This window comes from Tyto alba, unplaced genomic scaffold (genome assembly GCF_018691265.1).
Source record: "Tyto alba isolate M040663 unplaced genomic scaffold, T.alba_DEE_v4.0 Super-Scaffold_28, whole genome shotgun sequence".
NCBI lineage: Eukaryota > Metazoa > Chordata > Aves > Strigiformes > Tytonidae > Tyto > Tyto alba.
Window position 1 is genome coordinate 16,205,231 of NW_024881302.1, and position 16,319 is coordinate 16,221,549.

General features: G+C 44.2%; 1 protein-coding gene and 1 long non-coding RNA gene across 2 annotated transcripts; one reads left to right on the forward strand and one right to left on the reverse strand.

The window, feature by feature from the left end:
- Window positions 1-1,875: 1,875 nt before the first annotated feature.
- On the reverse strand, window positions 1,876-5,368 carry LOC116959367. Its single transcript, XR_004405807.2, has 3 exons — window positions 4,973-5,368; window positions 2,835-2,934; window positions 1,876-1,914 (listed from the first exon to the last, which is right to left on the reverse strand). It is a non-coding gene; the product is annotated as an uncharacterized LOC116959367 (long non-coding RNA).
- On the forward strand, window positions 2,460-14,733 carry IL20RB (interleukin 20 receptor subunit beta). The gene is made up of 7 exons (XM_009965925.3): window positions 2,460-2,572; window positions 5,800-5,926; window positions 6,650-6,840; window positions 9,610-9,734; window positions 12,924-13,074; window positions 13,385-13,530; window positions 14,125-14,733. The coding sequence occupies exons 1-7, from the start codon at window positions 2,485-2,487 to the stop codon at window positions 14,248-14,250; spliced, it is 954 nt and encodes a 317-aa protein (XP_009964227.3). The 5' UTR covers window positions 2,460-2,484; the 3' UTR covers window positions 14,251-14,733.
- The last annotated feature ends 1,586 nt before the right edge of the window (window positions 14,734-16,319 follow it).

The following is a 16,319-nucleotide window of genomic DNA, read 5'->3' on the forward strand; positions in this document are numbered from 1 at the left end:
CCAGTGCCCCCCCCTGCCCCGGGCAGGGCCCCCTTCCCCCAGCCCAGGGGGCTCCCAGCCCCGTCCAACCTGGCCTTGAACCCTTCCAGGGAGGGGGCACCCACAGCTGCTCTGGGCACCCTGGGCCAGCGCCTCACCCCCCCCACAGGGAAGGATTTCTGCCTTCTATGTCATCTAACTCTGCCCTCTGTCAGTTTAGAGCCATTCCCCCTCACCCTACCCCCACCCCCTGACCCAGAGTCCCTCCCCCTCTCTCCTGCCCCCCCTTTAAGCCCTGGGAGGCCGCTCGAAGGGCTCCCCGGAGCCTTCTCTTCCCCAGGCTGAACCCCCTCAACTCTCTCAGCCCGGCCCCCCAGGGGAGCTGCTCCAGCCCCCCCAGCATCTCCGTGGCCTCCTCTGGCCCCGCTCGAGCAGCTCCGTGTCCTTCTGCTGTTGGGGGCCCCCGAGCTGGCCCCAGCACTGCAGGGGGGTCTCCCCAGAGCGGAGCAGAGGGGGAGAATCCCCCCCCTGGCCCTGCTGCCCCCCCTGCTCTGGCTGCAGCCCAGGGCACGGGTGGGTTCTGGGCTGCGAGTGCACATTTCTGGCTCACAGGCAGTTTTCCCCCCACCATCCCCCCCAGTCCCTCTCCTCGGAGCTGCTCTCCAGCCGCTCCTCGAGGGCCCAGCCTGGGTTTGTGCTGGGGATTGCCCCAACCCATGGGCAGGACCTTGCCCTTGGCCTTGTTGAACAACATGATGTTTGCCTGGGCCCACCTCTCCAGCCTGTTCAGGTCCCTCTGGATGCCACCCCTGCCCCCAGCGTGTCCCCCACCACACAGCTCGGGGTCGTGGGTGAACTTGCTGAGGGTGCCCTCGATCCCACTGTCCATGTTTCCAACAAAGATCTTGAACAGCGCTGGTCCCAATAAATATAGTAGGACATGGAGGATAATGAAGAGCAAGAAGATAAAAGTTTACCTGAAAGCTATGAAATACTTTCAGAGAACATCCTTATATCATGGAAGGAATACTTCCCCATGTTTGGGAAATGCTTGGCATGTGCTTTTCAGTGTGTCCCAAAGATGGAGGGAAGGAAGAAAAAGAAGGATGGAAGGTATGAAGAAAGGAAGGGAGATAGGAATAGAGGAAGAAAGGAAATTGAAAGAGGATGGAAGGAAAGAGGACAGAAAGAACAAAGAAAGGAGGAAAGGAAAGGGACAGCAGAGAAAGGAAAAGAAGGAAGAAATGAAGGAAAGAAGAAAGCAAATAAGTGAAAGAAAGAGGAAAGGAAGAGAAGAACAAACTTTGGAGTGTAGTTGCTTGTGCTGTTCCTTCATGTCTGAGAATCTGGAGACCTGTGATTAACTGAATACAAATTTTATTCTTTCATAAATAAATAAAAAAAGATCCTTCTTATCCTCAGAAAATATGGACTAAACATATTTTGACAGATCCCTTTAGTTCACTAGTGAAAACAGGAGGCACATATTTGCTATTAAAAGGTATCAGAAAGGAAATATTAAAAAAAAAAAAAGCCCTTTCTAACATGACAATCTGTAAGGAGAAGTAAAAGGTTTTAGAGGAGAAGTTTCTAATACTTACTTTCATCAGAGCTAAAACACATGACAGGATTTGTCTTCTTTCTGCCATGATCTGTACAGTCAGAATTTAATTGAATTTAAGTGTCATTTTGCAGAACATAAAAATCTTCCATCTACTTTTTTTCTTTCCCTTGGCCTCTGAATAAACCAGCCTCACAAGCACAAAGGTAGCTGCTGCTCCAGCCTTGGAGCCAGTGCGCAGTTTGGGTTTCTAAGAAGGTCTCAGAGCTGCGTCCAGCTGAAGAGCCTGCCTTTGCTCAAGAGGTGAGGTGGACAGCAGTGGACGTTGGCACATGGCAGAACCGTGGGATACATGTGCCTGCACCAAAACAGATCTGAAAACACAATGTCCTCCTCAGTACACACCCAACACAGCTTCCATAAAAATAGTATTTGAATATAAATAGGAGCACACAAATCCCTTCTGCCAGCCCAGAGGCCCACAGTCCTTCACCAGTCCTTTGTGCGAGGTCTGTGGTTACAGGCATACCTTAGTAACACTGGGGAACTTGCCTGGTGCGTGGAAGCATCAAGATCTATCTAGTTTGGGGGCTGAGCAGAAAGGTGAGCTCTTACAGCTACATAAACTGCATGGAAATATCCAATGAATCCTGTTTCCTCCTTATAATGTCTTTTTTTAATACATATAATTACAAAGTGAAACCGAGTTATGTCATCTAGTTGAGCAGTTGCACAGACCTGTAAAGAAATCGGATTACCTGGGCACTCCCTGTAACTACACCCTTACAAACAATGCACATATGACTTTGGCATTGGCACGGACAGGTCGAGGAGCAGTGTTTGCAGTATTCCCCTGGAGCCTCCACCCTGCTCGCATCATGGCTGGCTCAGATAGAGCTCACTGTCCAGGATGGGAAGTTTCTGAGCTGCACAACAGGGTATGAATGTGGGAAAAGGCGACAAGCGTGAGCAAAATGTTACTAAAGCTCCTCTGCTTCTTCCTCTGCGCTCTGATTGCATCAAATCTCACAGGTAAATGGCTAAAATATCTTCAGTTGACTTAAGTCAGAAGACGAAGGGCTTGTGAGAAACAAGAATTCTTTTTCCCTTTTGTTACACGTGCTTTTACAAAACTTAAGCCAAATAGTATGAGGTCAGGTGATGTGGAATTTTAATTCTTTGTCTAAAATTAATACTAGCATAAGCAAATGAAGAAGACAATCATAAATTCTATGTTCTGCAAGTTAATTCTGAAATGTAAGGGGGAATTTCAGTTTGAAGAAAATTAACTTACTAAAACTGCATTTGTCTCTGCTCTTTTGCTCTTCAGTGGGACGTTGAACTTTCAAGTCCTCTTTTATTGCTGGTCTCTTTGAGTGCAGGGGATGCTCTGCCTGTGGAGTGGATCAGAGAGGAAGGGTATAAGGTGTTAATAGCTCTAAAGTGTTCTCTGAGGGTCTCCTTTACCCGGGAAGGAGGTTGTGCAATTTGTAATCTGCTTCTCCAAGTAAACGGAAGGCTCCAAATGCATCTCTGAGAAGGAATTTGGCCTCAGATGTTCCGACTACACTTCAGTGGTTTTGCAATGGTCAGTCCTCTGGAAAGCAAACATGGCTTGCCAATGTGCTTGAATTTTGCTCAGTTTTGTCTTTCTAAATGTGCCATCTTCGCTCCTGAATTCAGGTTGTGTCTTGCTGCATTTTTTTTCTCTGTCTCAGAAAAAATACTGTTATAGTTTCCTTAGCCAGGAAAACACTTTGGATCATTATTTATAGTTCTTGGTAGCTAGGTATGGAAACCACTGACTCAGCGTCAAGTTGCATAAACTCTGAAAGTTTATTCTGTGGAGTAAAGAAGATTATGGGAAATGTTTTTCAAAAGATGGCAGAGCTGAGCAACTATAAAGAAATCTGGTTTTATTTTTACTGTATTTTTGTTTAAGGCCTGGCTAGTTGTGTACTGTATCCGCACAGGAGCCATTTTATCTGTGCGTGTAGTGACTGAGCCTTGCTCAGCTGCATACTTAGCCAATTTTGTCTTCTACACTGTGACAGGCAGTAGGAGAGAAAGGTGGGATAACATACACTATGTCCCCCATCCTCTTGGTGTTGATCTGAAATACAAAAATTTGTGTCCTAGTCTCCTTTTTGAGCAAATAACACGTTTTGATTCAATGTTTATGTCTAAATCCACCCCTGCAGTTGTGCAGAACAGACACCAGGTCAGAAGACAGCGTGTTCCTGCCTAGCCTGGGAGTCCAGGCTTTGTATCCCTGGTGCTGGGGAGAAGAACAGGCAAGGGGTATGTACTAGGGTCTTGCCTTTTGCAGTCAGTTTGTGCAATCAGTAAATGAGGGAGAGGATGTTCCCAGAGCCTTCAGGTTAGAATTAGAGCCAAAGAGATTGTTTAGCATATTTTATTATTGTTGTCTAAAATGCTATGTTTCTATGAGTTAAAGACATATGGCTTTCATTTTCACCATTTAGCTTACAGAGAAATTCCTTTAGCTTTTGGGGCTGTTACATCATTAGTCTATTTTCTAGGTTCAGAACTGTTGCATACAAAAAAAAAAAATATATATATATATATATATATGCAAAAAGTACTAAAGTCAATGACTTAAAAAAATTAGGAAACACTCCAGTGCAGTACACCCCTGTTCAGACCTGGAACACCATTGTGTGCATGAGTCATGTGGAAAAACTAGTGTCTGATCATGTAACTGAAGCCTTTTACATAATTCACACACTTAGGTATGCCAACTCCCCAAATGAACACGGGAACCAAGAGTACAAGGTAAAGTAGTAGCAAACAATCTAAATGTTGAGAACCATGGAGAATACAAGAAACCAAATGGGTGATTAAGCTGCAAAGCCAAGGTCAATAAAGCCTTCTTATTTTTAAAAAAAGACAAAAATTGCCTTGACACTACTATGGACCCTCAACTGGCCAGAAGCGATAGAACTGCTGATATGGCAGTGACTCTTCTGCTGTCTAAATGGCAATATCTGACTCTTAGTTTAAAGAACAGCTGAGCATCGTGTCAACAGATCCATATATCTAATGCCAAAGAATCATAAAAGAGTTGGCATCAAGGTTCTCCACATCATTGGTGATTTTATAAAGTTATGAATACAGTGAATATTCTAAGGGCAGAAAGAATACTGATGTTATTCCAATGTTTTAAAAGAATAATCATCATGAAAACATTGCTCATGGACTTGTCAACCTGGTTTTGATCTTGGGTAGAACAATGGACATTAACTGGTTAACTTGGTGAACACATCTTAAAAGAAGACACCCTCTTTAAAAGATAGTTAAAGACTAATGGAAGATAGACCTTGTTTGGTGATAGATATATATAATTTAAAAAAAATAATAATTAGGAAGTTATCTTTAAGTAACATAGATACATTGTGATAGAACAGTTACCTTGTTTCTGGGGGAGTGTTGAAGTGACAACTGCTATGCTGGGTTGGGTGCAACCATTCCATCCATTCCTCCGTTCCAGTGGTTCCTTGGGAGTGGAAAGCAGCAGAACAGAGAGAGGTAAGTCTGTTCCCATAGTAAAGTGCAGGATGTGTCCCTCGGGAATCCTGACTGTGCGCTGGTCCAAATGCTGATAAGGATTTTACATTAAGATGCCATAGGATATAATTAACTACACTGTAGGTACAACCCCCTACTTATGCTTTGAGGACCTCAGAGTAATGTAATAATTTCATTTATAGTCCACTGAATAAGTTTATTCTATTAAGAGGTACTTTGATTACGGCCTACAAGCACTTATATTATTAGAATCCTGCAACATGAAAAAGCTGTACCAGAGGTAGGATCTTCTATAGTGTCCAGTCCAGACAAGCCTGGAAAGAAATAACACATTTCGAACCATGACATCCACTGGAACATTCTACAGAGAGAAATAGAGTATCTGTTACTTGACTTCATTAAATTGAATTGTATGGCTTTATAAAATCTTGACCTTTTCTCACTGTTACTGATACAATGAAAAACTCTGAAATATGAAAAGGCATGCTCTGCTTTTCAGTAAGCAGTGCCAGCCTAACTGCTCTGTCATTGCTCTTTGCTTGTCATTTTTTAATTCTCTGTAAAATACTCTGAAACACTGAAGTGACAGTAGTGAAATTAAGAGTGTGTATATCTGATGCAAAACACAGTTTTGCACCATTCTGAGATTTTTTTCTAGTACATTCATATACCTTTTTCCTTTTTTTTTTTCCTTTTGCTGGGAATTTTAGGTGAAGATGCTTTGTTGCCAGCACCTCAGAATATCTCTATTCTTTCTACCAACATGAAACACTTCTTAACTTGGAGTCCTGTGATTGTCCAGGGAGAAACTGTGAGATACTCTGTTGAGTTTCAGGGGTAACTTCTGGTTTTTTTCTTCATTCCTCTTTGAACACTGTTTACTTAGACTTAAAATTCTGCACCGTTTGGATATCTTGAGCACTATTCAGTTCACAGACACAGGATCAGTTTGATACTCCAACCAACTTGATCACAAGTAGGGAAAAGAAATAATTCTGAGACTGAGATAATTCTGAGACCGTTTACAGGTTAATTACCTGAGTAATCCAAGGCATGCATTAAGCCCCCATGTGAAAACTCTCTCTGTCCAAAGAATTAAATAGTTTAGGAAGATTAGCAACAGTTTATTTAGAAGAGGAAAGAGAAAACATTGGAGATTTATTCAGTGTTGATGTTTTAAACATTTAACACACATTATGGGAGGTTTCTGATACATCTCGAGCTATGACTTGTTTCACAGTATGGCTTTGGAATTCTGATTTACCGGGGATGATCAAGTCAAATGAGTGGGCAGGATCTGATGCATCAACACTGCGTTGGCTATCCCCACCTCCTACAATATCATACTGCATTTGGCTCATGAATAAACTGGCTCTGGGAGATTTTCTCTAGATAAGATCTAAAACACACCCATACTGATTTCATACATTCCTGGTATTCCAGTTCCAGGTATCCCAGTACTGGTTTCACCTGGAAAGAATTAGCAAGCAGCCTTAGCCCATGCCACAGATATATCTCCCATCAGACTGTTGCCTGTCTTCTCTCTTTTCCTTTCCTCAGGGAGTATGAACGAGAGTACGCCAATGAGAGCTGGATTCCCATCTGTGAATGTTCACTCATCACAGCCACAGTGTGTAACATCACAGAGGATATCTCAGCCACTGTGGCCTACAACCTGCGTGTAAGGGCAGATGTTGGTGCTAGAAGATCAGAGTGGGGCACCCTGAAAGGTTTCTTCAATCGCATCACAAGTGAGTCCTGCTTTTCAGCTTAAGATACATTGGTTGTCTTAATTTCTCAGAATTTGGCGTTGAGAGATTGCTCACGTGCATGTTTGTGTACTGTGCATGTCACACGAAGCCCATAAACACAGAGACCACATCCTACTTCTCCGCTTCTCTCGTGCAGGCTTAGGATGTTTCACTCTTAGACAACCATACTGTGTTCTTCAACGAGTCCCTCCTGATCCAGGGCTGAATTTACCAGGGCTTGAATTTCCAGGGCTTCAAAGATAGATGAGACAACTCCAGGAATTTCTTTTGGCAAGTTGGCCACTCTTGCCCCTGATTTCAAAGAATTCTGATCAATCAGGGTTGCTGTCAATGTTCCATCTAATCCATGTTATCTAGTCACTTCTGAAGGTCCAGAACTTGATCCTACAGAAGCACTTACTCTAGAAAACAGCCATGTCATCCTCTATCTGCCCCATGCTGTCCTGGAAACCCTGCTACCATCCAGACCTGATTCCTTCTTCCCACATTGTCTGATAAATAGAGTAACCTCAGAAGAGGAAAGAAAAATGGATACTGTTGCTGCAGTCCTAGCAGTGCAGGGTATTTTCTCCATATCCTTCCAACTCATGCAAAGCTTGCATCCCAGTTCAACCCAAGAATCATGATGCAGCCTAAAATTAGCATACTATTTCCAGTGTTTCTCTGGAATCATTATGTCTGTTCTCTACCATGTGGTCAACTACTTTCAGCAATAAAAACTGTGGTGGAAAACCTCTGTTGAGGTCACTATTAGAATGCAGCTCTCAGTCTGGGATGTGTAGCAGTCATCTGTTTTAGGCAGAAAAGAAATTGCCTGTCTGAGCCCAGAACTGACCAAATTTTAAGCCTTCATCAGTCATTGGATCAGCACCATCAGAAATGCCACCTGAGTTGGTGAGTGTGTCTCTTGGTGTGAAAGTGTTTTCTAGATAGTGCTTTAGATGGAAGATCCTTCCCTTTTCCAGGAGCTATGTTGGCACAGAGTTGAGCCCCAGACCACAGGGTCAGGCAGAGATAGGGGAAGCTTATTCCTTAGCTTGGCCATCTTCATGAAGAAAAGCATCTACTTTCTTATGGTAGAGTGCAGTATTTGACAGCTTGGTCCTGTCTTAGAAATCTCAGTACAATCCTCTGGCTAAGCTGTGAAAGTTCAGAGGGTACAGCTTGCAGTGGGCTGCAATGTGAATATGCATACATGGACAAATTTTGAAAGGAGAAAGAAAATTCACTGTAAATTCCCTTATGCATTTTCACTGCTCAGTTTCCCTTGCCTCTGCTTTCACATCTCTTAGGAAACCTGGCACTGAGTCTGAGAGGAACTAAGGAATTCTAAGCACAACCCACAAGTTCCATGTGTGGTTCATGGAGAGTCAGAACATCAGTACAGCCCACAGTACTTCTAGACTAAATAGCTCCAGTGTCAAAGCCTTAGGTGTAGATAGATACACCTAAAGTATGATAACACATGGAAAAAGCTTTTAAAAGATCTGCCTAAAACTAACAGTTGAGTCAGTCTTACTTCTTCATTTATCAAAATTCAAATAATAAGTAGTGTGCCAGCACAGAGATAAATAAAATGCTCATGTTTGGTTAGTAGTTGCATCTTGCAATGTCCATTTATTAATATATTGGCCCACTAGTTGTTTTTAACTTCCAAGGGTTGTTATCACTTTTTTTTTTACTTTTTTCTTTTGAGACATCATGTTAAGCAGATTCTCAGCTATTCATTTAAAAGTATAAAGTAGTTTTCCAGGCCTCCCATTTGCGGCACACTCATGAACATACTTGGATATTATGTTTTCATATTGCTTGGTATTAATGGCAATTCACTGGATGTAAGAGCAAATTCTATTAAGAACATCTCTTCTGTATGTGGCTATACATTGCTTTCCTTCCTTTCTTGAAAGCAAGGAGGTTGAAACCAGTTTCAGCTACAACAGAGTGGTAAAGAATGGCGTAGATAAGTAGTGCAGATATGATCTCAATACTACCTTGATTCCCAGTCCACAATTGTACAGTGTGTAGTTTCATCCCTGCTTGGTTGATTCTGATTTTTTCACTAATACTCCTCACAGCAGAACCCCAGACTGAACCAAGCTTTGAATATAAAATTAAGCATGAAGCAAATCACCTACAGATTTACTTGCATACATTCACAAAAACTTAAGTCACAGCAGGTCATCAGCCCAAGTCTATCTAAACCATGTAGACACTAAAAGAAAATCAGGATTCATGTAAACTGCCAGAGTTATCCTGAGTCTCATTGCTTTTTTTCTCACCTTTGAATAACTGCCAAAATTCCCATAAGAAGCAGTGGTTTCACAGCTCCTGTTCTGTTTGTTAGTGCTAAGCTAATGCCCAGGAGCAGAACTTGCCTGATCAGGTGTCTCAACTTCTGGTTGCCCAGCTGATTCTGCTGCTGTTGATCACACAGGACCCTCAAGCCAGACACTTCCTCCACTGCAGGAAATTCAAAACCTTTTAAGTTCTGTGCAACTCAGCTACTGCCAAACTCCCATTTGCAATGCCAGTCATGGTCCTTCTGCTCAAAGCCTGCTGCTGTATCTAGGTGTACTGGGAGGTAGAGCAGGGAGAAGTCTGTGCCCTGCTGAAACAACCAGCTGTTATTCCAGATTAATGTTACTGTGCTCACGATGGCAGCTTCTTTTCCTGTCCTCGCTGGGAGAAGGAAGACAGTTTTTAAGGGTTGTCTCTGATGTGATAATGGTACTCTCTCTGTGTTGGCAGCTTCCCTGACCCCACCTCTGATGAAGGTCATAGCAGATGGGTATCATTTACTAGTGGAGCTGGAAGACATGGGGCCTGCCTTTCAGTTCTGTGTTCTCTATTGGAAGAAGGGCCAGGAGAGTAGGGTGAGTTTTACCCTTGGGTTTTGGGCAATAACAGAGAGCCCAGATACTTAGAGTGAAAGCATACAGACGCTGCCCAGGGCCTATTTGCCAGCCCAAGCTCCCACTGTGAGGCTGGAGGACCTGCCTGGAGTCAGTGTGTGCCACATTCCTCTCCACATACCAATGGGTTGCTCTTACCCCCATGGAGAAGCTTGTCTGTTCTTTCCACATTTCCTACTCTGGGAGAAGAATCCTCCCAGAGACCTCAACTATTGAAAGAAACCAGAAGTCAGGAACTGAAGGTGTTTATGCTGACTTTCTTCTCTGAACATCATTTGATTTACTCAGACCAAGGTTAAGGTGTCACACTGAGGTGCTGACATGGTTTTCTCAGGAGTTTTTTGTACAGCAGCTTGTCTGTGACAGTGAGCTGTAACTTGCTTAGTTGAGGGCATTTCTTATACCTAGGTAAGACTGAAGTGTGACTATGTTCCATTCAGGTCCTTCTGTTTTCACTAGACATCTTTTTTTTTTTTTTTTTCCTGGAAAATTGTTGTTTCCATACAACCTAAAAGTGTGAAATCAGCCATATAAAGTCAGACCATGGGACCATCAAACCCAGGATCTTCTCTCTGCCAATGGGCAATGGAGATGACCAAGGAAGATAGTAAGGAAAGAGCCTGTGTGTAATTAGACTTAGATTATGATCTTTCAGAGACACAGCTCCAGGAAATTCTTGGGCCAGAAGTGGTATCATTAATAGCCCTTGATGAATTTTTGTTCCATTAATTTATCAGTTCTGGTTTTCAAGCTATATAAACTTTTAGCATGTACAACTTTCTGTAGTCAGGAGTTCTGCAGCTTAACTGTTGTGCAGTCTCAGACTTGGTTTAGGGGGGAGAGGGAGAAAGAACAGTTATTCCCTATTCACTTTCCCTACCACTCTAATAGTTTTACATTGTATATCTTTTTTCAGGCCAAGAACTGTAGAAGCCCTTCCAGCTATTTCTGCCTTTACCAGAGAGGCAGGGAGTAAACCTGCATAGCTCAAGGTGCAGGAGCACTGTGGGTTAGCACCATAAACCAAAACAAGTCTTCACACTCTTTTCTTCTCCCTGCAATTGTTAACATGGGTGACTACCACAGAGCTGACTGTTCCATGAAACCTGAACCCCAAGTTCCTGTTTCTGACGGGGGAGCTCGACTTCAGGTCCAGTCACTGACTGTAAAAATGAAGGGGAAAAATTCTCATGAGCACCATTTCACATTTATCTGTGTTGAACTTAATTTGGCATTTTATTACAAGATCCTCTTGCCATTCTTCACAGTTGGCTGTCATCTTTATTATGCTGAAGTGGATTTTTAGTATCATTAGCATGTATCAGTTTTCCCTTTCTCTTCCTGATCATCCGTAGCAATACAGTGGTGAGCACAGATCTGCATGGGCCTCCACCATGACTTCCTTCCACTCTGAGAAGGGATTAGCAATTTAACCATACATAAGTCTTATCAGGAAGCTCACTATGAGCAGGCAAGACAGGAGCTAAGGGTGATCCCAGTGCAAGCAGTGCCCTCCCCAGTGAAGCACAGACCACAGGGTCTGACCACAGTGGGCAGAACCAGATACTGGCAAGAGGGTCCATCCAGAGAAGGCAAGCGATGGACCAGGCCCAAGGTCTGCACAGGGACCCCAGCCAGGAGCAAAAAGAGGTAGGACCAGAGCCAGGACTGGGGGACAAGGCTGCAATGTACTTTACAAGGGTCCATCCAGAAGACAAGCTACACACAATGTAGGTCCAAGGTCCATCCTGGAGACAAGTCTGGAGACAGGCACACCTCCAGCATAGCTCAGACTGGGACTGAAGGTCCTAGGTTGAGCTTAAATGAGGCTCCTGGGCCATGGACCAGGACCATGGGCCAGGGTGCAGACGGGGATCCAGGCAGAGCTGGTCAGGGCCATTGCAGCCTGATTAGTGCACTCAGCTCTGATGCCTTTTTATTCCATGATTGTTAGCTTAATAGGCTTTTGAAATAAATAATCTTGACTACCTTTTGGAAATCCAAGTAAATGAGATCAACCTTGTCCATGAGCTTTCTGTCACTAGAAAGAATCATATAGGTTTGTACCTGATTGCCTTTTATGAATGGTTAACTCTTCTTCAGTTTATTATATTAATAACCTAAACATGAATTCCAAACATCAGAATAGTTTCTACCAACTGGACCATCACAACATCAGGTTTTGCTGGTCAGTACATGTTCAGTTCTCTACTGGAACACTTAATTTAAAAAAAAAAATGGTCACATTTGACATGTCTGATTGAGGTTTTTGCAAAAGGTTACACACCCCAGGTAGTCATTGACCTGATTTTGTCCTTGAAATCTTTTCAAACTAATGGCCCTCAAGATCACATTTCTGTGGAGAAGGATATTTTGATGGAAAGAAGGACCTGCCCTGTCCGGAGAGTCCTACTGGCTCACTGGAGGTGTCTGTACATATGTGATGCTGAAAGCTGATCAGGCCTTCTGCAAGCACGGGCTTTGCCTCTGCAACACAACAAGAATTAGGAGCAACTAGCTAATTGTTATCTGTCCTCTCATGACTGGGGAGACTGGGAATAGCAACTTCATTTTACTAGCAGTTAATGGAGTCCTATTTATTGCAAGAAAATTATATACTGGTGTTCATATGTGGTTAAAGTATCGCTGAAGTGTGTTACAGTTGCACACACCAAATTCACTCACTCACTAGCCTAGTCCATCCCCTCTATGTGCCCTAGTCACAGCACAGCCCTCACACCACTATCACAGCATGGTTCTGGCATTCCCATCATATCATGCTAGCACAGGCATGATTTTGGTATCCCAGCAAAAACTGAGATCAGTCAAGACCTTACACCTGGGGAGTAAGGTCGCAGTCCCCCACAGGTCATGGGCTGGTGTTACCACCCAACATCACCATTATGCCTCTTTGCCTCCCAGCTCCTTCTTTACATCCCCTCCTACCCTTCCAGGTGTATGGGGTCTCATTCTGCGCTCCACTGTGCTTCCTTGTTGCTACTTTTTGCCCTCTCTCTTCTTATTCACACTGTCCTTTCTAATACCTCCTGTTGCTCCTTCCTTTTCTCCCAGTGAAGTCTGAACATCAGGTCTCCTGTTCTCAGGTCATTGCCCTGAGTTCTGATGCCCTCTCTCCTGGGTCTGTGGCAGATGCAGCAGAAGGTGGTGAAGGAGGTCAGCTCCGTGGTTCACCTGGACACCATGGAGGCAGGACCTGAATACTGTGTAAAAGCTCAGACATACGTTGAGGCGATCAACAGGAGCAGCAGCTTCAGCCAGACACAGTGCGTGAGGGCACAAGGTAACATCCAGCCTTCTTATTCCCCTGGTGTAGTCACGCCCAAGAAGGATACCCCAGTAGCTCTTCCTTTTGTTTCCACTATCTCCTGTCTTGTTTGCAAATGTGCTGCCCATTTGTTCCTTTGGGTGGGGTAAAAAAGGAAGGCTCAGGAGTGTGGCCTCCTGCACTGACACTGGTATCCTTTCCTGGAGTGTGTCAACAATCTCACCAGGGTGGGTGGGAAGCACAGCCGCAGAGGGTGAAGGCTGACTGCATTGTGTGGTTTGTCCTCACAGTCTCTCAGAACTTTTTCCGCTTCCGTTCTTTCTAGGTGGCACATCCATGTGGCTGGTTACTGCCCTCATCTCCTCTGCTGGCTTTGCTGTGGCTGCGTTGACACTCCCCTTTCTTACCTGGAAAACAAGTAAAATCTTTCAGTATTCCTGCTGCCCCATTGCTGTCCTGCCAGACACATTGGTAACTTATTTTACTGGGCTTTATTGGTTTTTAGGGTGCTGGGTATTCACAGGAGCATGGGGCAGGCTGAAAAAGCAGACACAAGCATAGGCAGCTTTGCTCGTTCTGGTGTGATGAGTTGAGTTGCAGGGGTCAAGCAGCCCACATGAGTTGGCTGCATGGCTGTCACTGCCTTCGCCTTAGAGCCCTGAGCAGATGATGCTCCTGGTACTTGGGGGGAAGCAGCTTGGGAGGCCGGGACTGACCCTGCCCGACCAGCTGCTGCCTGAACAAAACAGCTGTGTCGTTGGCAACAGCGCTCCGTGTCCCCTGGTACCAGCACTGAGCTTATCTACTTCTTGGTGAGGAGAAACCAATCATCAAAAGCAGCTGCTTTTCTCGCTCAGTCAGGAGTATGTTTAAGTTAGTATCTTAAACGTGCCGTTCAGTTCAAGTGAGAATGCAGGCAGCAGCTTCTGTGGCTGTGCGTTCCTGAGCACTGGGTCTCTGGGCAGTTGTGGCAGGAAGGATGCGAGGAACGGTTTGTGGGGAAAAGTAGAAGACAGGCAGACTATCTCATCAGCCTGACAGTGAGTGAGTGCATTTGTTTTACAGAAAGTGTCAGAGTCCCCCACCCAGCTGATACTCTGTGGCAGCGAAGAAGCTGAGCAATGTGATCTGATGGTGCGTGTGATGCCCTCAGAAGAACTTCTCCGACTGTGGATTCAAGAAACACTTTAGAGCACCCCAGGAAAGAACAGCCCGTGGCAACAGATCTCCTAAGCAGAGCTGGCAGATTGTGCCCCAGTCACTTTCCTCAGTACCGATACGTAACATTGTTTTCTTTGAGTCTAAAAGCTGCTGCAAACAAAAGGTGGTATGCATGACGGCCTGCTCTCGTCCTCTTTGTAGCATCTTCATCCACCTACACAAAAAGCAAGTAAAGGTCATAGGTGACAACTGACAGTTTCTATACTTTCTCTTCATATCCACACCCATGACCAGATATGAGTTACCTCATGTTCCCTTTGCCTCTGTCGGCCACATCAATGGTCCCAAGGCAGAGCCCACCCTTCAGCCACCAGGATTTCACCAGAGCAATATATGTAGAGCCCAGTCCCTTAGTTCCAAACCATTTCAGCCTCAGTATTTTTGCCTCAGTATTTTTAAAAGAAATTAAGCAGCCAGTAAGAGCTTCTCACATGTTTGAAACAGCTGGAATGAGCAGGAAAAAAAAAGGTTTTTAGGGTGCAAGTCCTGACTTGAGGTAAACTCATTGAAAAGGATATTGACAGTGACTGGACACAACATAATAATTGGCTGCATGTGACAGATAACAACGTACAGTGCCAACAAAACTTACAGGCAGCACCATAAGGGCTGGCCACGTTTCACCAGTGCTTAGGGGGAAGTGATGTGAGGAACAGCCAGACTTCAAAGACGGCTGGAGGGAGCTTTGAGAACCTTTCTGGGAGCAGAGCTTTGACAGACCAGCAGCATCGCTAATACTTTATAGGGCTAAGATCACCTAAGCAAATGTGTCAAAAATACAAAAGCTGGATATGCATGAGGGAAAAATAGGACCTTTAGGAAAAAGATAATTAGGGGTGAATTGTTTAAATGAAAGGGGATTGAAGTGGAGAAAAGTAAGGACAGGACAGAGAAAGGTAGGCTCAAGAAATGGGGAAAGGGACAAAAAGATGTACAAATCATGTGGTCAGGATTGCCCAGGGTGCCAGCTGGCCATCCCTGTGGCTCCACACCACACCTGAATCAGGACACCGATTATGTCACACAAGGCAAACCTGCTACTGTGGTCAAGAGGGCCAGAGTGACAGGCAGCTGGGGTGCTCATTGTGGCTAGTGGGGGAATATCAGGGTGGATGGATCAAACATGGCAGCATTACCATGTTAATGGCCATTCCAGGCCTGATGATTTCATTGTCTTCCAGATATTTTGTCATCATCTTAAGGAAGGAAATTGCAAAATACAGAGAGAAATTACTTTTAAATACAAATAAAATACAGTTGTTCTGTGTATATTGCAATTATGGCTGTCAGAAGAAAAGTAATTTATTAACTGCAGAGCAGAGACTTGTGTTAGCAGGACATGAAAAGACTTTGAGCTGAGAAACTTTTTTTTCAAGATATCAGTGGATCTAATAAAATGTAAGACATCTCTTTCTGAAAGAATGTGCCTTTTCAAATTTAATTCTTGCAATCTTGTATCAGGCCATCAGGTGGCAACCAAGAACCACTAAAAAAACCAGAAGTGACTCAGGACTATTTGTACCTCTGAGTTCACGCCCCAGCCCCTGACTAGCACCTCACTTTTGTGTTGTAGCCCAGTTGCTTTATTCCTGTCTCGATAGCTTCTGTCTGGACAATATTAGGATATAGTGCCTTGGTGTTAAAGAGTAAGATTGGTACAGCTGAATCTGTAGCAAATTATATGGTGAGAAAATCTGTGCAAGTCCGAGCAGTGAAGTTTCAGGGTTTACTTTAATGGCTGTTGATAGTTAATTAAGAAATGCCTAGCTGCAAACACCCATATGACGGTGGGCCCAGAAGAGGAGAAGATTTGGGAGCAAAGAGGAGAAGGGCACGTGCATGGGCTGATGTGGCAAGTACTGAGGGGCCAGCAGGTCTCGTGCATAGCTCCCCCTTACAATGGCCTTGGTGGGAAAGGTGGTTTAGAAAGCTCCTATGCGTCCCATTTATCCTAATTTTATTCCCCATTGATTTGGATGAGTTCAGTGTCTTGTCCTGCTTTCTAGTGTGCCCCAAGGGGCGTGCCCATACAGGACTTG